The 21,078-nt window shown below is 52.0% G+C and overlaps 1 protein-coding gene across 2 annotated transcripts in view; it reads right to left on the reverse strand.

Annotated features, from left to right (window-relative positions):
* Window positions 1-21,078, reverse strand: part of TMEM132C (transmembrane protein 132C) — a 319,945-nt gene that overhangs the window by 11,645 nt on the left and 287,222 nt on the right. For both annotated transcript variants that reach the window (XM_027575182.2, XM_035723843.1), the window contains one exon: window positions 5,761-5,966. In XM_027575182.2, coding sequence (XP_027430983.2) covers window positions 5,761-5,966 — 206 coding nt within the window. The remainder of the gene's footprint in view (window positions 1-5,760; window positions 5,967-21,078) is intronic.

Below are 21,078 nucleotides of genomic sequence, written 5' to 3' on the forward strand. Positions count from 1 at the left end.
CTGTGCATTGATTTTATATCCTGCTACTTGACTGAATTCCTGTATGAGTTCTAGCAGTTTTGGGGTGGAGTCTTTTGGGTTTTCCACATAAAGTATCATATCATCGGCAAAGAGTGAGAGTTTGACTTCCTCTTTGCCGATTTGGATGCCTTTGATTTCTTTTTGTTGTCTGATTGCTGTGGCTAGGACTTCTAATACTATGTTGAATAGCAGTGGTGAGAGTGGACATCCCTGCCGCGTTCCTGACCTTAGGGGAAAAGCTCTCAGCTTTTCCCCATTGAGAATGATATTCGCTGTAGGTTTTTCATAGATGGCTTTTATGATATTGAGGTATGTACCCTCTATCCCTATACTCTGAAGAGTTTTGATCAAGAAAGGATGCTGTACTTTGTCAAATGCTTTTTCTGCATCTATTGAGAGGATCATATGATTCTTGTTCTTTCTTTTGTTAATGTATTGTATCACGTTGATTGATTTGCGGATGTTGAACCAACCTTGCAGCCCAGGAATAAATCCCACTTGGTCATGGTGAATAATCCTTTTAATGTACTGTTGGATCCTATTGGCTAGTATTTTGGTGAGAATTTTTGCATCCATGTTCATCAAGGATATTGGTCTGTAATTCTCCTTTTTGATGGGGTCTTTGTCTGGCTTTGGGATCAAGGTAATGGTGGCCTCATAAAATGAGATTGGAAGTTTTCCTTCCATTTCTATTTTTTGGAACAGTTTCAGGAGAATAGGTATTAATTCTTCTTTAAATGTCTGATAGAATTCCCCTGGGAAGCCATCTGGCCCTGGGCTTTTGTTTCTTGGGAGATTTTTGATGACTGCTTCAATTTCCTTAGTGGTTATAGGTCTGTTCAGGTTTTCTATTTCTTCCTGGTTCAGTTTTGGTAGTTGATACATCTCTAGGAATGCACCCATTTCTTCCAGGTTATCTAATTTGCTGGCATAGAGTTGCTCATAATATGTTCTTATAATTGTTTGTATTTCTTTGGTGTTGGTTGTGATCTCTCCTCTTTCATTCATGATTTTGTTGATGTGGGTCATTTCTCTTTTCTTTTTGATCAGTCTGGGCAGGGGTTTATCAATCTTGTAAATTCTTTCAAAGAACCAGCTCCTAGTTTCGTTGATCTGTTCTACTGTTCTTTTGGTTTCTAGTTCATTGATTTCTGCTCTGATCTTTATTATTTCTCTTCTCCTGCTGGGTTTAGGCTTTCTTTGCTGTTCTTTCTCCAGCTCCTTTAGGTGTAGGGTTAGGTTGTGTATTTGAGACCTTTCTTGTTTCTTGAGAAAGGCTTGTATTGCTATATACTTTCCTCTCAGGACTGCCTTTGCTGCATCCCAAAGATTTTGAACAGTTGTGTTTTCATTTTCATTGGTTTCCATGAATTTTTTTAATTCTTCTTTAATTTTCTGGTTGACCCATTCATTCTTTAGTAGGATGCTCTTTAGCCTCCATGTATTTGAGTTCTTTCCGACCTTCCTCTTGTGATTGAGTTCTAGTTTCAAAGCATTGTGGTCTGAAAATATGCAGGGAATGATCCCAATCTTTTGGTACCGGTTGAGACCTGATTTGTGACCTAGGATGTGATCAATTCTGGAGAAGGTTCCATGGGCACTAGAGAAGAATGTGTATTCCATTGCTTTGGGATGGAATGTTCTGAATATGTCTGTGAAGTCCATTGGGTCCAGTGTGTCATTTAAAGTCTTTATTTCCTTGTTGATCTTTTGCTTAGATGATCTGTCCATTTCAGTCAGGGGGGTGTTAAAGTCCCCCACTATTATTGTAGTGTTGTCAATTGCCACCCCAGCTTTCTTTTGGTGTCCATTAGCATGGTAAATGGTTTTCCACCCCTTCACTTTCAATCTGGGGGTGTCTTTGGATCTAAAATGAGTCTCTTGCAGACAGCATATTGATGGGTCTTGTTTTTTAATCCAATCTGATAGCCTGTGTCTTTGATTGGGGCATTGAGCCCATTTACATTCAGGGTAACTATTGAAATGTATGAATTTACTGCCATTGTATTGCCTGTAAGGTGACTGTTACTGTATGTTGTCTGTGTTCCTTTCTGATCTTTGCTGCTTTTAGGCTCTCTCTTTGCTTAGAGGACCCCTTTCAATATTTCTTGGAGGGCTGTTTTCGTGTTTGCAAATTCCTTTAGTTTTTGTTTGTTCTGGAAGCTTTTTATCTCTCCTATTTTCAATGACATCCTAGCTGGATATAGTATTCTTGGCTGCATATTTTTCTCATTTAGTGCTCTGAAGATTTCTTGCCAGTCCTTTCTGGCCTGCCAGGTCTCTGTGGATAGGTCTGTTGCCAATCTAATATTTTTACCATTGTAGGTTGCATATCTCTTCTCCCGAGCTGCTTTCAGGCATTTCTCTTTGTCTCTGAGACTCATAAGTTTTACTATTAGATGTCGGGGTGTTGACCTATTATTATTGATTTTGAGAGGGGTTCTCTGTGCCTCCTGGATTTTGATGCCTGTTTCCTTCCTCACAGTAGGGAAGTTCTCTGCTATTATTTGCTCCAATATACCTTCTGCCCCTCTCTCTCTTTCTTCTTCTTCTGGGATCCCAATTATTCTAATGTTGTTTCGTCTTATCGTATCACTTATCTCTCGAATTCTGCCCTTGTGATCCTGTAGTTGTTTCTCTCTCTTTTTCTCAGCCTCTTTATTTTCCATCATTTGGTCTTCTATATCACTGATTCTCTCTTCTGCCTCATTTATCCTAGCAGTTAGTGCCCCCATTTTTGATTGCACCTCATCGATAGCCTTTTTGATTTCCACTTGGTTAGATTTTAGTTCTTTTATTTCTCCAGAAAGGGTTTCTCTAATAACTTCCACGCTTTTTCAAGCCCAGCTAGTATCTTTAAAGTCATGATTCTGAACTCTAGGTCCGACATCGTACTAATGTCCGTATTGAGTAGGTCCCTGGCTGACGGTACTACCTCTTGTTCTCTTTGCTGAGGTGATTTTTTTCATCTTGTCATTTTGTCCAGAGGAGAATAGATGAATGAGAGAACAAAATGCTAACAGGTTTACAACGTCCCCAGCAAATATACTGTATACAAATCAGAAAAGACCTGAAACCAGGGGAAAAGAAAGGGAAAGAAAGAAAAAAGAAAGAGAAAAAGAAAAAAAAAGATAAAAACAAAAACAGAACAATACAAAAAAAGCAGAATGTGATCAAATATGATCAGGCTAGTGCATAGATCAGTGCCACAGACTAGATTTTGGGCGTATTTTGGTCTGTTAGAAAAAAGTGCCTCCTAAAATTTTAAAGGAAGAAAGACATATATGTACAAAATAAGGGTTGATACAATGAAGGGCTTAAGATGACTGTAAGGATGAAAATTATAAAAGATTTTATAAAAGGACTTGATAAGATAAGAAGTTGTTTGAAAAAAGAAAGAAGATTTAAAAAAAAAAAGAAAAAAGGGAGAGAATGTGATCAGGCAGGAGACTAGAACAGAGCCATACACTAGTGATTTAGGGTATATTTTGATCTGTTAGAAGTAACTGTATCTCAAAATTTTAAAGAGGGTACAACTTATATATATATGCCAAAAATAAGGGTAACTACTATGAAGGGATAAAATATGACTCTAAAAATGAAAAATAAAAAATTTTTTTTTTTAAAAAAAGAGATTGATAAGATGTTGCTTGAAAAAGGGAAAAAGAAAAAAAAGTTAAAAAAATTAACTTTGATGAACTAATGAATCATGGTAAATAAAAGCCATGAATTCTATGTGCAGTATTCCCCTAGCACTGGGGTTCTCCCGTTCTCCCTGATCGGTAAACTTGGTCTTGGCTTGCTGGCTGTTCGTGCTGATCTTCTGGGGGAGGGGCCTGTTGCCGTGGTTCCCAAATGTCTTTGCCGGAGGCGGAATTGCCCCGCCCTTGTGGGTCCGGGCTAAGCAAGCTGCTCGGGTTTGCTCTCAGGAGCTTTTATTCCCTGCAAGCTCTCGGCACAGCTTTGGAGGAACAGGGTGAAAATGGTGGCCTCCCAATCTCCGCCCGGAGGAGCCGAGAACTCGGGGCCCCGCTCCTCAGTGCGCCCCCAGAGAAAAGCAGTCACTCCTGTCTCCCCGGTCTCCAGCCGCACTCCGTGCTCACCCGGCCTGTGACCGAGCGTTTCTATCTCTGGCACCCGACCCCGTGTGGAGTCTCCAAACCCAGCAGATCCCTGCGGTGTGCTCCCGCGTCGCTCCTCCTGGGGGAGGAAGGGGAGTCTCCCCGGCTCTGCCGCTTGTTGGGTCCCTGCTGGGGGAGCCGTGCCCCGACTGGGCCGCAGATCACAGTTTATGGCAACCCCGAGCTGAGAGCCCGCGCCTCGGCTCCGTCTCTGCAGCCGGCTTCCCTGCTCCGACACCTGGGAGCTTTGCCGCACTCAGGCACCCCGGTCTTTCTGTGACCCCGAGGGTCCTGAGACCACACTGTCCCGCGAGGGTTCCACCCCCCGCTTAGCCACCGGAGCGACGTCCCTCCGCGGAGCCGACTTCTAAAAGGTCCGATTTTGTGCTCCGCGGCTCTAGCACTTGCCAGAAGCGGCCGACGGAGGCCCCCTCCCCCGCCGTCTATCCTCCCGAATATCGCCTCGGATTCACTTCTCCGCACGTCCTACCTTCCAGTAAGGGGTCGCTTCTCTGTTCAGAGAGTTGTTGCTACTCTCCTCTTCGATCTCCTGTTGAGTTCGTAGGTGTTCAGAATGGTTTGATCCCTATTCACCTGAATTCCTGAGAGCAGACGAAATCTAGGTCTCCTACTCCTCCGCCACCTTGCTCCGCCCCCCAAAACTAGCTGTTCTTATGTTCTGGGGTTTGGGGGGTGGAGGTTAGGAACGGTGGACAAGCTCACAGAGCTAGGAAGTGGCTGCCAGTCTCAGGTCTGCCGTCCCCAGGGACACAGAGCAGACTCGTTCTCTCGGTCCCTCATGACCACCTCACGGTCTGAAGGATTGCCCGGATTCGTGGCTGCCCCCCGGACCCCGGCAGTCCGGGCAGTTTCTTTCAAGGTCTCCTTGGAGAGAGGGATGCAGCATCTTCCAGGGGCACAGGGGCTTTTCCTGAGTGCACGCTGGCTTGACCCTTAAAATGAAGAGCTCGTGTCTGGGAGACGCCGGCAAACAGCCCCGAGGGTTCAGGACAGAAGATCCCAGGCAGGAGACCAGGAACGTGACAACTCATTTTGCTGACCAGGGGGCCACAGAGCTGAGGAAACAAGACCCCAGCTCCTACATGTGACAATCCAGAGTCACACAGGACAAATTAGAGCCTTGTTTTTTTTTGTTTAAGAGCAAACAGCAACACCATGGTCCAGTATAAATGCAAATTAATTTTATGCAGTGATTTGAAACGCACAGAGCTGATCAAGCTTACGGATATTCATAAAACACAGAAAAAGAAATCACTGTTTTACTTCGAGAAAAGAACCCCAAACTCAAATTCCCCTGGGGGCTGAGGAGCTAGAAAAATGTATCACTTCTGTTGCTTCACTCTGGGGAAGCCCTTTCAGGACTGTCTACTGGAAGCCCAAGTGCAGAGCACACGCGGTCTGGGGTTGATGAGGGTACTGCCGCTGTTTAGCCTCTTGCCCGGCTGGTTATCCTGGGCCTTGGTTAGGCTGGAGAGAATGTAATCACAGGATCGTACCAGCATCCACCATGTGCCGGGCCCTGTCCCGGCTCCAGCAGTGTGGTCGGTAAACAAAACCATTTTTATGGCTCTGCTGTGTCTTCCCATCCCCGGCTCACCTCTTACTGGCCACAATGGGGACCCTCCAGCCTTTGATCTGGCTCAGCTCTGTGTCAGAGACCTCAATCTGCAGGGGCAGCCGGGGCACCCACACAGTGATGGGCAGGGAGGCACTCAGGTGCTGGTAGGTGAAGTTCACCACCGCATTCACCTTGCCCTTCATCTCTTTGCCATTGACAAAGACATAGTCACAGCGGTCAGACACCTGCAAAGACAGAAAGGGGGATGGAGAGGTCACCGGGCCCTGCAAACCACTCTTCTTCCATTTGTCTTTTTCTCTAGCCAAGCACACATGCTTAATTTTGGGTCCTCCAAATGCAGAGCCTGAAACAAGTATTCTGTGCACCTGGTCTACTTGGGAGATGGCCCCAGGGAGCAGGGGCTGCGGAACAGAGTGAGAGAGAGAAAGAGGATAAGTCAATAAAAAGCTACATCTTTACTTTTTTTTTTTCTTTTTGCTGTGGATCAGTTTCTCTGGAACCTCATGAAAGCCTACAAAATTGTCCCCCTGAAGGATAAGAGACAGGAATATTATCTACCAGCTCCCGTCTCTCACCGCCCCCGTGTGTTGACCCCCTGGCACTTCCAGGCTGACACACTAGCCCATGGCATCTGAGAAGACCCCGGGATAGAAAACAGTAGTAGTCTGAGGTGGAATGTGGTCCAATCACAAAGTGAGCTGCAGCCAAGCCTGAACTCTCAGTGGCCACCAGAGGTATCTGCTCCCCAGGCTGATGTCTTCTCACAAAATGAAACACACCCCAAGCAACTTTCCAGGATCTGAAGGGCTTCTGCTACCTTCTTCCTCTGCAGCCTGACTCACTGATCTCTGATCACACACATCCTGACAGTCTGAGACACCCAGGCCTCTGCACATGAGGCTCCCTTTGCCTAAGAACATCCTTTCTTCCGGGGAACCCTCCTACACTGTTGGTAGGATTGCAAGCTGGTGCAACCCCTCTGGAAAACAGTATGGAGGTTCCTCCAGCAGTTGAAAATAGAGCTACCATACGACCCAGCAATTGCACTACCAGGTATTTACCACAAAGATACAAATGTAGGGATCCGAAGGGGTACGTGCTCCCCGATGTTTATAGCAGCAATGTCCACAATAGCCAAACTGTGGAAAGAGCCAAGATGTCCATCGACAGATGAGTGGATAAAGAAGATGTGGTCTATATACACAATGGAATATTATGCAGCCATCAAAAGGAATGAGATCTTGCCATTTGCAACGACATGGATGGAACTGAAGGGTGTTATGCTGAGTGAAATAAGTCAATCAGAGAAAGACATGTATCCTATGACCTCACTGATATGAGGAATTCTTAATCTCAGGAACAAACTGAGGGTTGCTGGAGTGGTGGGGGGTGGGAGGGATGGGGTGGCTGGGTGATGGACATTGGGGAGTGTATGTGCTACAGTGAGTGCTGTGAATTGTGCAAGACTGTTGAATCACAGATCTGTACCTCTGAAACAAATAATGCAATATATGTTAAGAAAAGAAAAAGAAGAAGATAGCAGGAGGGGAAGAATGAAGGGGAGTAAGTCAGAGGGGGAGACGAACCAGGAGAGACGATGGACTCTGAAAAACAAACTGAGGGTTCTAGAGGGGAGGGGGTGGGGGATGGGTTAGCCTGGTGATGGGTATTAAAGAGGGCACGTTCTGCGTGGAGCACTGGGTGTTATGCACAAACAATGAATCATGGAACACTACACCAAAACAAATGATGTAATATATGGTGATTAACATAACAATAAAAAAGAACATCCTTTCTTCCTTACTGGCCTGGCCAGGCACCTCCCCAACTCCCTGGGATCATTTATATATTGGTATTAGAACTGCTTAGCCTGTGAATAAATGCTTCGCATTAGTGACTACCAACCTATGTCCCCTCCCTCTGTATTTCTCCCTTTGCTTTTCCCGTTCTTACCACATCATTACCTCAGGAAAGGGCTGAGACAGAGCACAAAGCAAGATAAACACATAGAAAATAAAATAAAAGACTGCAAGCATTAAGATTTTGTGTTCCAAAGACTAAACCCTTAGGGAGATGAATCTGTACACACTCCCGTAGACATTCTCACGTGGCAAGCAAACAGCAGGAAGATGCCTGTGTCCCCTGGAAGTGGGCTGGAAGGGGCACCACGGACAGCGGTGGGACCATATTCAAGGTAACTCCGACCGGTAACGGATGCCTCTAGGGACTGTAAGCAGAACGTTTGGAGACTGGAAGCCCCCCTCGCCCAAGGCCTTGGCAATAGTTACGTCTTTTGAAAATCAGACTGGGATTATGTTCTGTAGCCTTAATGAAATGAAAATTGAGAATAGAAATCAACTTGTGTTTTCAAGAAATGACATGACTGTCTTGCATATTCAAGTTGGTAAAATGTGATTTATAGTGGCCCCGTGTGTCCAGATCAACCATCAAACTATGAAATCCTTGAAGAAAGAAGTACATCTTTTTAAACCTTTGATCTCTTGGTTCCATACAGCAGATGCTCATGAAGCAGGAGCTTAGCAGAGTGGATACTGAATGGACAGAAGACTGAATGTATGTATGCCTAGATGGATGGGTGGGTGGATGAATGTATGTATGTTTGGGTGTGTGGATGGGTGGGTGGTAGATAGATGGGTACATGGGTGGATGGATGAACGGATGAACGTATGGATGGATGAGAGGATGAGTGGATGGGTGGGTGGGTAGCTGGGTGGATGGATGGATGGATGGATGGATGGATGGATGGGTGGATGGATGGATGGATGTTTGTGTGTGTGGATAGGTGGGTGGGTGGATGGATGGATGGGTGGATGGTTGGGTGAATGTATGTATGAGTGGATGGGTGGGTTGATGGAGGAGTGGACAGGTGGGTAGATGAATGAACAGAACCCATTCTTCATGGGGATGCCTGCTTCAGGACAACCAAACAAGGATCTTGGGTGAGGGGAGATGTGGTTAGAAACTGAGATATGATGGAGCCAAGAGCAGTGGAAATGCAAGACATTTACTTGAAAGCTTCCAGAAAGTTCTCAAGCAGTATTTCCTAACTTTTTGGGGCCACTGACTCCTTTGAGAACACACTCCTTTGAGAACACATGTCAAGCTAATTCTTGCTATGGAAATGCATATACATACAGTTTTGCATAACATTTTGGAGTTAATGAAGTCACACGTGGACTCCTCAAATAGCACTTACCATACTAAGCTATAATTGCCAATTTGCTTATCTGTCTCTTGTCAGGACTATGTGCTCTAGAAGGAGCAGTGTCTCCTTCTGGGAGTCTGTGGACCCAGTTAAATCACATTGATGCTGAGCAATGAACTCGTATGATCACCCTCTCCTTCCCCAGTTTCTGGGAACTATGGATGGCTACTCTGGGTCTAATTTTCATCTCCAACTCTTGCTTCTGTTTGGAAGGGCAGCTGGTGAGGGCTGGGCTGCGAGAATTTCCTCCATCTGCTGGGGACAGTGGCAGGAGCAGCTGGGAGGGGAACACATGGATGGATCTTCTCACTCATGGTCAAGAGTGGTTTAAAAATGTTTACCTACTGATTAAGGGTGGAAATCAATTTTAGTCGCTGTCCCAGACTTGCCATTAGCATGTAAACACTGTCCTGAATCTGGGTAGGCATTAGCATAATGGCCGAGCAAGAGTTATATCAGTAATCACTTCTTTAATCAATGTTGTAATTTACAGACCATTGACTTTGCTCATTTATTACCTTCCTGAGCTCTGGTGGGAGGGAACCTGGCTGCTCCAGAATACATAAATAATTAAGAGGAATGCCAAGGGTATGAAGTTGCGGTGCATGATAGAGCCATTGTCACTGCTATTCCTGAAGGTGTCATAAATGTCTGGGGAAGTCTCGGGATGCATTAATCACCTCCTAAGTGGCTAGAAGTGAGAACCACAATATCACAAAATGAGCTGGCTTATCTGCAAAATAGGAACCAAAAACCCCACAGGAATCTGTTTAGTCCCTTGGCTTCGTTTCTGGGACTTTTTTTCATCTTTAATAATGGGTGGGCCACCTGCTGGGAAAGCTGTCTGCTGGCCTCTGCCCACTTGGACATTTAAACCATCCAGTCCAAATGCATGGTGGCCACTGACCCAGCCACTGATGTCTGCTCTTAGGACCTGGAGAGGCCAGGGTGGGTCTGCTTCAGCAACATGTAGTCAGTTGACATCTTCTGTTGTCATTTGGACCTTGGCAGCTTCTTGATGACATCGCTTGCTTCCTTCCCACGGGGAACCACTTGGGGACCACTTTCGTGGGGAGGGCAAAGCCACCTGCTGGTCAACCATTGACATCCAATGCGACTTCTGTCTGAAAAAGCAGCCAAGCAGGTTCCAAACTCAACAGAAAATCCCAGAGGGCAGGTCAATACACAGACCTTTGGACCCACTCCCAGAGTCTCCGACTGAGCAGGTCTGGGGGGGACCCCACATCTGCATTTCTAACAGGGTCCCAGGTGATGCTAATGCTCCAGGTCTGGAGAGCACACATGGAGACTCGCTCCTTGAAATAATGCAATCACCCTTCCTCTGTTTCCATGGAATCTTCTATTTCCTGTCTTCATCCATGCGGGATGCCGTAACGGGATATTGAATATCACAGCCTGGGGGCTTCAAGAACAGACAGTTGTTTCTTACAGCTCCAGAGGCTGCGAGCCCCAGAGGAGGACGCCAGCAGACCTGGTGTGTGCTGAGGAGCCATCCTGTCTCACAGATGCCACCTGCTTGCTGCGCCCTCCAGGGGCAGAAGGGGTCAGGGAGCTCTCTGGGGACTCTGCTTTAAGGTCACTAATCCCTTCTATGAGGGCTCCACCCTCGTGACCCAGTCACCTCCCCAAAGCCCTGCCCCCTTATACCATCACATTGCAAGTTAGGGTCTCAACCTGGGAATTGGGATGGGGGTGTGCACAAAGACGTCCAGTCCATAATACATCCCTTCCATGACTATAATCATTCAGTTATGAATGGCTCCCAGAATCCTACCTCCAGAACCCAGTGGCTTATTCAACATCTCCACTTGGATCTCTAATTAGCATCTCAAACTTATTATGTTTGGAAATCAAACTCCTAGTTTTTTGTTTTGTTTTGTTTTGTTTTTGTTTGTTTGTGTTTTGCCACTTAGGAGCCCAGGGGCTGGAAATAGAAATTAAATTCAGATAAAACAAATCAGATTTACATTTCTTATGCTCTTGAGTTAGTGGCCTTGCTCCGTTCACACAAAATACTGCACGGTCTTGTGCAGCAGTGATGTGTTCTTGTAGAAGAGCATCTGCCATGTGCTTTCCTCATTTCGGTCCTTTCTGGAGCTCCGGGCAGCAATCACGGTCCCAGTAGAAGAGGAAGCTAGGGAGCTGGGGCTCGTGGAGGAGGTGGCTTGCCCGCGGTGGGAGGCGGGTGGGGCTAGCCCCTGCTGATGGCGGATTTGACAGACGGCTTTGACGGTGCTATCCTCACAGGCAGCATCCTGAGGTTGGGGCTTGGAAGTCATCCTTCGTGGCATGGGGGTCTTGGGGGTCCTCTCCATTCCTGCGGGCAGATGAGCAGGGAAAGGAAGGGGCGAGAGAGGCCACTGGCCGGCGAGTCCAGGAGGGATCATATCTGCATCCTGTCCACAGGCTGCCCTGGCCGTGTGTCTCGTGGCCCATCCCAAACAAGCCCGCAGGATGGGCTGGATCCATCCAAGTCTGGGTGGGAAACAGACGTGACATGCCACCTGGAGGAGAGTGTGACAAAGGGACTCTGAACAAAGGTGTGGGCAGGCCTATGGAAACTAGCAGGAGACGGCACAGCACTGCAGACAGACAGGGGGAGAGGGTTCAAGAACATCCTCCAAAATCCACGTCCACCCGGACCCCCAGACCGGGAGCTGGTTTGGAGATAGGGTCTTTGCAGATGTCATCAGCTGAAACGAGGTCACACCAGCTTGGAGTGGGCCCCCGAGGGCTGGTGTCCGCAGAGGAGGAGAGAAGGATGTGGAGGCAAGCACCTGGAGGGTGATGCGGGGACGTCAGCAGAGACGGAGAGGTGTGGCCACGCACCAGGAAACAGCAAGGACTGCAGCCACCGGGAGCTGCAGGTGCAAGGCAGGGACCTCCCCAGCCCCCCGGAGCCTTCAGAGGGAGCAGGGCCCTGCACACAGCCTGGTTTCAGACTGCTGGCCTCCGGCACGGGGCGAAAAGAGCACTGCTTAAAGCCACCCGGTCTGCGGCCCTCTGTTATGGCGGCCCCAGGTCACCAGGGAAAGGCCAGGTGAGGGGCAGCTACCGGAGCCCAGCGCGGGCGCCGCCGGTCTGAGACACCTGCCTCCAGAGCTGTGACCTTGGCGGACGGGGCAGCCGCTGTCAACCCGCAAGCTTGCGGAAGGGGCCCAGAGGGACGAACATACTGACGTCTCTCCCCCATCTCCCCGTCCAGGGGAGCCTCCCATGGCTGCAGCCGGCGGGGGGGGGGGACCTGGGGATGGCCGCACCTGGTGAAGCGAACGCAGAGAGCAGGAGGAGGAGGTGGAGGGATCTGAAAGGACGGGTAGGAACTTCCAACCCAGAGACCTCTTCCCAACATTTTCACATCTTCTTAATCGGGGGCTGACGTGGAGCACTTTGTGTGAACCACAGAACGCTTTTCAACCCTGGCAAAATCCTTAGAGGAGTCCAAGCTCTTCCCTGATGTGCGCCTGGCATCTCTCCCAGGCATCTTCCATGCATCCCCTCCTTGTTCCCTGAGCCCCCACTGGTCCTCCTGCTGCAGGGCCTTTGCACGTGCTGTCCCTTCTGCCTGAAGGCTCCTCCCCCACTCGCCTGTGCGATTTGTTCCTCGTCTCCTCTAGGTCTTCAACAGAGTGGCTCCCAACCAGGGGCCACTGTGTCCCCCAGGGGACATTTGACTTGGAGATCTTCTTGGTTGTCACCACTAGGGGAGGGGCTGTCACAGCTGAAGACGTGCGAATGCTTTCTAATGGTTGAGGCCGGTGCTGCAGCTCGACTTCCTGCACTGCACAGGACGGCCCCCAACAAAGATCAGCAGATCCCAAATGCCAGCGGTGCCGAGGCTGAGAAACGCTGCCTTACCCACACGTACGCTCCCCAGAGCCCTTTTGCTCACATTTGTACTCAGATCACAACTCCAGACCCCCCCTTGCTTTATTCTTCTTGTTTATCATGTATTACCCTCTCATACGCTATGCACTTTACCTATTTATTGTGGTTATTATTTGTCCTCTCTTTCTAGAACATCAACTCTAGGATGACCAAGTTTTTTGACTGCTTTGCTCACTGTTCAGTGTTTTTTCAGTGCCTAAAATAGTACCTGGTGCTCAGGTATGGCGCTCACCACACACTTCCTACTGGAGGGGCCACTCAGGGCTACCGGGTCCCACACTGCCCCCACTGTGCACAGGTGCACACACACACAGGTGCACACACAGGTGCATGCATGGACAGGTGCACACACAGGTGCACATGCACACAGGTGCATGCACAGGTGCACATACACACAGGTGCACACATGCACAGGTGCACATACAGGTGCATGAATGGACAGGTGCACACACAGGTGCATATACACACGTGCATGACAGGTGCACAGGTGCACATACACACAGGTGCACCCACAGGTGCACGCATGGACAGGTGCACACACAGGTGCACATACACACAGGTGCATGACAGGTGCACATATGCACAGGTGCACACACATATAGGTGCACACAAAGGTGCATATACACACAGGTGCACGCACAGGTGCATGCATGGACAGGGCATACACAGGTGCACATAACACAGGTGCATGACAAGTGCACATACGCACAGGTGCCCATACACACAGGCGCCCATACACACCGGTGCACACACGCACAGGTGCACACACGCACAGGTGCACATACAGGTGAATGCATGCACAGATGCACATGAGGAGGCGGGCTTTCACTGGTGATTGAATGCTCTGTACCAGCAACAGCAAACATTTGCTGAGCGTTTACACTAAGCCAGGAGTCACTTTGAGAGGTTCACATGGATGATCTCACTGAACTCTCGCCATGAACACATGAGGGAGGGCTACTTTATCTTTTGAATCCTATCCATATTTCAAGTGAGGAATTGAAGGCACAGAGAGGTGATGTAACTCACTCAACATCACACAGCAGGTAGTCACTGAGCCACACAGAGAGTCGACCCCACACCTCTGCTCTCAACCCTGATGTCCACCAGCTCTGTGATGATGGAGCTGTTTAGTTTTGATCCTTCCCTCTTTCCTACTGTGGATGGACTCTATTTCCCCTTCCTGCTGATGTGGACCTGGCCCTGTGATGCGCTTTGGCCAGGAGAATGTGAACAGAAGGGACAGCAGGCCAGTCCCAGCTCAGGCTTTAGAGGCCCCGCGAGCGTTCAGGCAGGCTTTGTGCGCTCTGCCGTGAGGGGCTTTTCCCCGAGGTCGCAGCTACCTCTCCACCACCCCGGAACAAGACCCACGGAGCCCGTCCTAGCCCCCCTGCAGTGAGGCGTCCTCCCTAGCTGATCCCGCAGACGACTGGACAGCCTGCAAATGCAGGAGCAAGAATTAGCGATCACTGCTTAAACAAGCGGACGTCGGGCCGTGCGTTCTGCAGCACAGTTCCCTGCATTACTCAGCTAAGCGCGTGGGTGCAGGTGCGCCTGCCCGTCACTCTCAGGGGCTTCCATGCGCCCTCCTCCCTTGTCCGCGCTCCAGTCCCCCATCTTACCCTTCTGTGTCTCCTCCTCAGGGGGCGGAGAGACTGCTGGAGGGTGGGGAGGAAGGAAGGGTGGGAAGCGCTGCTCCCCGGGTTAGGAAGGACACAGTGGACTCGGGAGGCCTCCGTGGAGCGCTCCTCATCCCGGAGCAGTGGCATTCCCCGGACCCAGCTTTGGGATTAGGACCCTTTCCTTTCTCCGCGCGCTGTCTCCCATGGCCCTTGCGGCCCACGTGGCTGCCGTGCGCCGGAGGCCTTCCCCCACAGCGGCCGCAGGGAAGCTTCCCGTTTCCCGGAGGCCGGGTTCCCTCGCGGCTAAAGGCGACACAGTGGTGGCTACAACATTGCAGACAAACAAGGAGAGGGGCCCGGCAGGGCCTGGGGCCGGCCAGCATTTCTGAGACGAGCTCTGGGGTGCCCTTCTTTTCCTTTCCTGCCCCTCACCGCGGAGGCCGAACGGGATTCCCGCGGCCGCGAATCCGCTCAGCGATAACTCGCACTTTGTCCGGCCGACCATGAGGAACGCGGCCGAGACTTGGACACGCCACGTGGTCTCAGCTCAGGAACCCTGTCCTCTCGGAGGTGGCTGTGCTGGGCCAGGCCTGGCTGGGTGGGGCCGGGCAGCGAGCGGAGGGGAGGCCCGGAGGCCAGAGGGAGAGAGGCCGGGAGGGGAGGCCGGGCGGGGACGCTGGCCAGGGCCCTCGGGCGCAGGGAAGGGAAGGGAAGGGGAGTGCCGCGTGGCCCCCACGTGTGGCGTGGAGCAGACCTTCCTGTGACGTGTGGCAGATACCGCCCGGCCCTACGTGGTGTCTCCTTCATCAGCCGCCCAAGGCATCCTTTCAGCAAACATTTCCCGCGCCTCTGCTGCGCTCCAGGCTTGTGTCCAGGTGCTGGAGACGGGAAGTGAGAGGCTGGAGCCTCCTCTCAGGAGGTTACATTTCAGGAGAACAGTGGGGAGGAAGTTCCCAGGAAGAGGGAATCGGCAAGAAGAGCTTCCATTTACGCAGGGTCTGCCGTATGCCAGATTCTGGGCTGAGCGCACGCAAACACTTTCCAGGCGAGGACACTGGGGCACAGAGAGGTTGAACACCTTGCCCAAGGTCACACAGCTAGGGATACTCAGACTCAGATGTGACAGCAGTGGTTTAGCTCCAGAAAGGCTCTTCTTCTTCTTCTTCTTCTTCTTCTTTTTAAATGATCTTTGCCAATGCAACTGGTGAAAAGTCCTATCTGTTCTTTCACTTTCGGAATTAGGAAGGACAATGGATATGAAGACATTGCTTGAGGTCTGTGATAACGTGGTCTTCCTTCTGTGACGTCTCCGTGCCAAGGCGCTCACCGACAAGAGACGTATGAGACCTGCTTTCTTTCCTTCTCTTTCCGGAAGCCGGTCTCACGCCAGCACGCACCGTAACCCATGTGACTAGGAGAGCAGAGTCGCAGCCCCGTCCCCTGAGCACGTGCCCCGTCGTGGACGTGTAGGAGCAACGTGGTTTTTTGAAGGAAAAAAAAAAAAAGCCTTTGGTGTGCTCTGAAAGTTAACGGAGATATCTTTGATGTGTCAAAGTTGTATGTATTTAAGACGTCCGCCTTGATGATTTGATATACGTCCACAGAGCGAGGAGATCGCCGCGGTCCAGCTGCATGGCGTGCACCCACCGCTGACACAGTTCCCATCGCGTGTGTAGACGCGAATTCAGTATCTACCCTCTGAGCAAACGCCCAGGGCTCACCACGGCAGAAGCACAGGGGAGGTGGGAGGAGACACGTGCGGGAGGCAGGCAGGGCATGTGGTGCAAGGCGACAGCAGCATCTCAGGTCTGCGAGGAGAATTAAACCAGAAATCCCGCAAATGCAGGAATTAGCCCAGTGCCTGGCACACAGCGGGCGGGCAGACCGGGCCGGCGGACAGGGCATCTGCGGAGGGTCAGGCCCACGGACCGCCTTAGCCCCAGAAGTGTGTTTACAGGGGCTTTGGTTGTTCCTGCCTTGAGGAGGAGCCTGGAAAGAAGCTTCCAGAGTCAGAGTCTTAGACAGAATACCTCTCTCTCCAGTACTTGTGCCGGGTCCCCAACACCCCCATCCCCAGGGAGCCGTCTGCCCCTCTCTCTCCTCCAGTGATGTCACTTGAGATCCTAAAGTGCTGGGATCCAGGACACAAGGCACGGAGCAGTCCCGTGGTGATGGGACTGGGTGCCCCACGGCTTCTGAGCCCCCAGGCCTGGTAGAGCTACCTGGGAGGGGGTGTAGGGGGACAGCCGCCCGAACCTGGCGCTGTCACTCTGTCACTGGGAGCGAGGAGTAGAGGGTGAGACCACAGAGGTCCCCAGGCAATGAGCATGGAGACAGTCCAGCCACACGACAGAAGGGGGTGTCTCGGGAGGGCAGTCCTAGGGCCCCAGGACCAGGCCCCCTGGCCGCGACCACACCTGTCTCCCCTCTGGGAGCTGGGGGCCAGGGGGAGCTGATAGGTCAGCTGGTCCGAGTCTCAAGCATTCAGCTGTATTTCTCTGATGGGTGTTTTCCTCTTCTGATTCGGGAACACTCTATTCATGCCGTCCACACGCCAGATGTCCACTTCCTTGCCAGTTACCCGCTGGCTTCAACAGCCACCCGCAAGGCCACATCCTCCTTGGAGAGCCAGGGACACAGGCTTGCTGGGAGACTCCCAGAGAAGTCAGACTGCACCGCCTCCTCCTGGCCAATGGCTCCACTGGGGCAGGTCCCTGCTCTGACTAATGTCACCAAGAAAAACCAAGGAGGGAAAGCGGCTCACGGGCGGGGCTGGAGCAGCCCTTTCTCCTAACCCAGGCCAAATTAAGAAATGGGAGGAAGGTCCTGGGACAGGGAAAGCCCGGGAGACAAGGAGGAAGGGGATGGGGGGGAGGAGCCCCATTCCAGGCACACGTCCCCTTCCCTGTACCCCCAGCCCCTGCTTCACTGGCGCATCCTCACTTCCCGCCTGTCCGTCCAGAGGTTTGGATGAAGCCCCACTTCCAGCCTCAAGAATAGGGTCATGTGACCACGACCTAATCCAAACAGAGCTTCGCGTTCCTCTGGCCACAGCGCCTGGCTCAGGGGTGAATACATGAACTAAGCTGGTGCAATCAGAGGGAATCTCAGGAGCCTCTCAGGCTGGACTAAAGGCACTCGCTCATTTCTGCTGGAATTCTACATGCAAAAATAAGGTTCTGTAGCCACTTGCAGCCATCCTGAGACAGGACAACTTGTCTGAGAATTCAAGCAGCACAAAGGATACTGAGCCAAGAGACAGAAAGCCAAAAATAAAATATGATACCTGCACCGGTGAAGGCAGAGCTGAGGAGAGATGCAGAGAAACTGACTTCTGAACCCACCTGTGGCTGAAGCCAACACTGGCCTACACCTGCCACGCACAGGACAGTTTCTCGCCTTACTCCTTAAGCCAATTGGAGAGGCTTCCTCCCTCAGCAAGCACGGCATCCTTGACAGAGCTGTGGGATGGAGCACTGGGAAGGTGGGCATGCGATGCTGCCCGGCACCAAATCCCTGTTGTCGAACTGATTTCAGCAGCGAGGCCGCAGAGGGGCAGGGGGTTTGGGAGCCAAGTGTGCACCCCTCTACCCCGCGCTCCCAGCTGCAGAATTCCTGGGGCTTCAAAACCTCTGTTACCTATTAGGCAAACCCAGATGGAGCCTCTCTTGGCTCCAGTAAAATCTGACTCCAAAATAAATGGCCTAATCTTTCACAAAGATCTTTTATTAGGACAGTTATTCTTTGTAGCCTAAGACAGAGGGTCAGAGCAACCTGCTCCTTGCTGGCCAGTCCCGGGCATCCATTTCTGCCCACCCAGCTCCCATCGGAATGCGGGTGTCGCACGGCTCCTACCGGTCGAAGGCTCTAGGTGTGCGTTCCCCATAGAGCTTCCCGTGATGTTGGAAGCGTCCTGTGTGTGCGCCATCCGGTATGGCAGCCAGGCCCCATGCCTCATGAGGACAGCTGCGGCGCTGAAACTTCCACTTTCTTTAATTTTAATTAATTTAAATAGCCACACATGGTGGGTACCTGCCATATTGCCCAGTGCAGCCTTAGGCAAATCCTGACATCTGGCTGTGGGGAGAGCAGCGGGCTCTCAACCTCGCCTGAGCGCACGAGACGCCGCAGACCATACAGGCCCGGTGGTCAGGCAGACCTGGGTTTGCATCTCGGTTCTGCCATTTACTGGCCGTGTGGCCTTGGGCAAGTCACTCGACCTCCCTGGACCTCAGTCTCCTCATCTGCAAAATGAGCTTATAATAGTGTTGACCTCAGGGGTGCCGGGGTGATCTACTTAAAATCCAAACCAGAATATCCAGCAGGATCCTGTTCTTAGAGGAAACCACAATTCTGATGGTAAAGCCCGAGGCCTGGGGCTCTCGACATTTGGGCCGGGATGCTTCTCTGGGATGAGACTGTCCGGGGCACGGTAGGACGTTTAGCGACTCTGTGGACTCCAGCAAGCAGACACTGGTAGCCCCCTCTGTCTGAGTCACTACAACGCCCATGTCTCCGAGCATCACCCCGTGTCCCCCGGGGGGGGGCACGACCGGCCCAGGGCGAGCACCCCCGTGCTGGGTCTGCCTGGATGGGCAGCACCGTCCGCCCGCTCTGCGTGCACCACTCGAACACCACAGACTTCCCAGGTGAGGGCGGGTGTCTCGCGGTTTCGCAGGGGACGGAAAGGGAGCTGGAGGAAGGCGCCGGCAGGGGGCACGGGCGTGCACCTGACCTGCACTTGGAGTCTCCGCAGCAGGGTTCTGGCGCCAGGAGAGCCTCTCGTGCCGGAGCATCCTCACTTGGCAGCGGAGACACAGCTGGAAAGGGGCTCGGCCGGGCCTGCCGCCCGGCCCCCTGCGTTCCAGGAACTTCTTTGCGGTCCTCGGTTTGCTTTTAACCCCTGGCTCTTGGAGATAAAGCTGCTTCTCCCAGCGTCCTCGGGAGGACGTGGGCGTGAGGGTGGGGTGCGCGCTTCCCTCCCAGGGAAAGTCTGCCCACTCTGCCCCGGGCCTCACAGACCCAGCTTCCCAACGACTCGGAGCTTGTGGATCAACAGCACCTTCAGTAGAGAGGAAGTTTCGGGCCCAAAGGAGCAGGGCCCAGGGGAAACTGAGGCCTCTACCCGAGCGAGGTGGCACTACCCGTCCTGGAATGAACACAGGCACCGCGGGCCCCGGGAGACCTGGGCACCTGGCCGCCATACGCCCTCCTGTTAGCTCAGCACCGGGGGCCTTAGGCAGGACCGTGCCCTGGAGGTCAGGGGGGCTGCGCCGGAAATCCCCTCACGATGCTCGAAGTCGCGTCACCCCCAGCCTGCTGCGGGCGGTGCCTCGGCACTGGGGGCCTCAGGAGGGTTGAGGGGGCACCCCAGCATCTGCCCCTTAGCATGAGGGGGTGCACGGGGAGCATGGTGCAAACAGGGGTGCAGTTACGGTGGGCACCGACAGCTGTCACTTCCCTGCAAACGGGCCCACTGCGTCCTGTTCGGAGACCGCCCCATCCAGAGGGGCCCCGCCCCAGGCCCGTCTCAGCACCGCCCCCCTCGCCGCCCCGACCTTCACCACCACCTGTCATCCTCACGCGCTCGGCTCGGCTCCGTCTGCCCCTCTCCATCACTGTGATGCCCGATTCCATGTGTTTTACTTATCGCTGAGGCCCCGATACCAGAATGGTGCCCAGAGAACCGCCCGGGTACACCTCCCGGAATGAACCAGCATGTGATTCAACGTATGCTGTGAAGATACCGTGACCTCGTGAACCGCAAGCCGGGGAGCTCTGCAGAGGACCCCGACCCCACGCCCCGTCGTCGGCTGCGGGACGCCTCTTTCTTCGAAAGACGCTGGCTGGCGTGGGGACAGATGGGGACAGCAAACACTCCTGGGGCTGCTCGTCCACGTCACGCATCCGTCCCTGTTACTGTTCCCGAGGCCTTTGTCCCTGGGATGCCACTCTTCCTCCTACTGAAGGGACATCCCCACAGACGCTCAAGGAGCTCCCAGCCCCCCACTCACATTCGACGCCTGCAAACCCAAACGCGGAGTGCCGAGCGCACTGCAGACCCCTCGGCACCCGGTCGGGGACACGTCGGGGGCGTCGCAGGCGAGAGGAGGGGACAGGCAGAGCTGTTTCAATGCTGTGGCCCATCTCTGCAAGACACACCGGGTCAAACCACGCTTCTCTGTGTGTTTGATCCGTGTGCGTGATCCTGCCCGCGTGGAGAAAGCCATAGAAGGAGGGCGGGCAGGTCAACACTGATCCCTGGGGGCTGACAGGTGTGCCACCGGGGTGTGTGTGTGTGTGTGTGTGTGTGTAGATTTGCCAGCTAAAAAAATCGGGGTAAAAGACGTTTGTGTCTTGTGATCCCATTTTTAAAAAATTATTTTTCTAGATATGGATACGCATCGATGTGTCAAGAGAGATGTGTTAGAAATGATCGCCGAGCTGTTTTAATAAGAGACTACATATTGTATGACTCCATTTCTACGAAATGTCCAAAAAAGGCAAATCTATAGAGACAGAAGGTAGATTAGTGGGGGCCCAGGCTGAGGCGGGGGATGGGGATTAATGGCAAATGGG

The sequence above is a fragment of the Zalophus californianus genome, chromosome 14 (assembly GCF_009762305.2).
Source record: "Zalophus californianus isolate mZalCal1 chromosome 14, mZalCal1.pri.v2, whole genome shotgun sequence".
NCBI lineage: Eukaryota > Metazoa > Chordata > Mammalia > Carnivora > Otariidae > Zalophus > Zalophus californianus.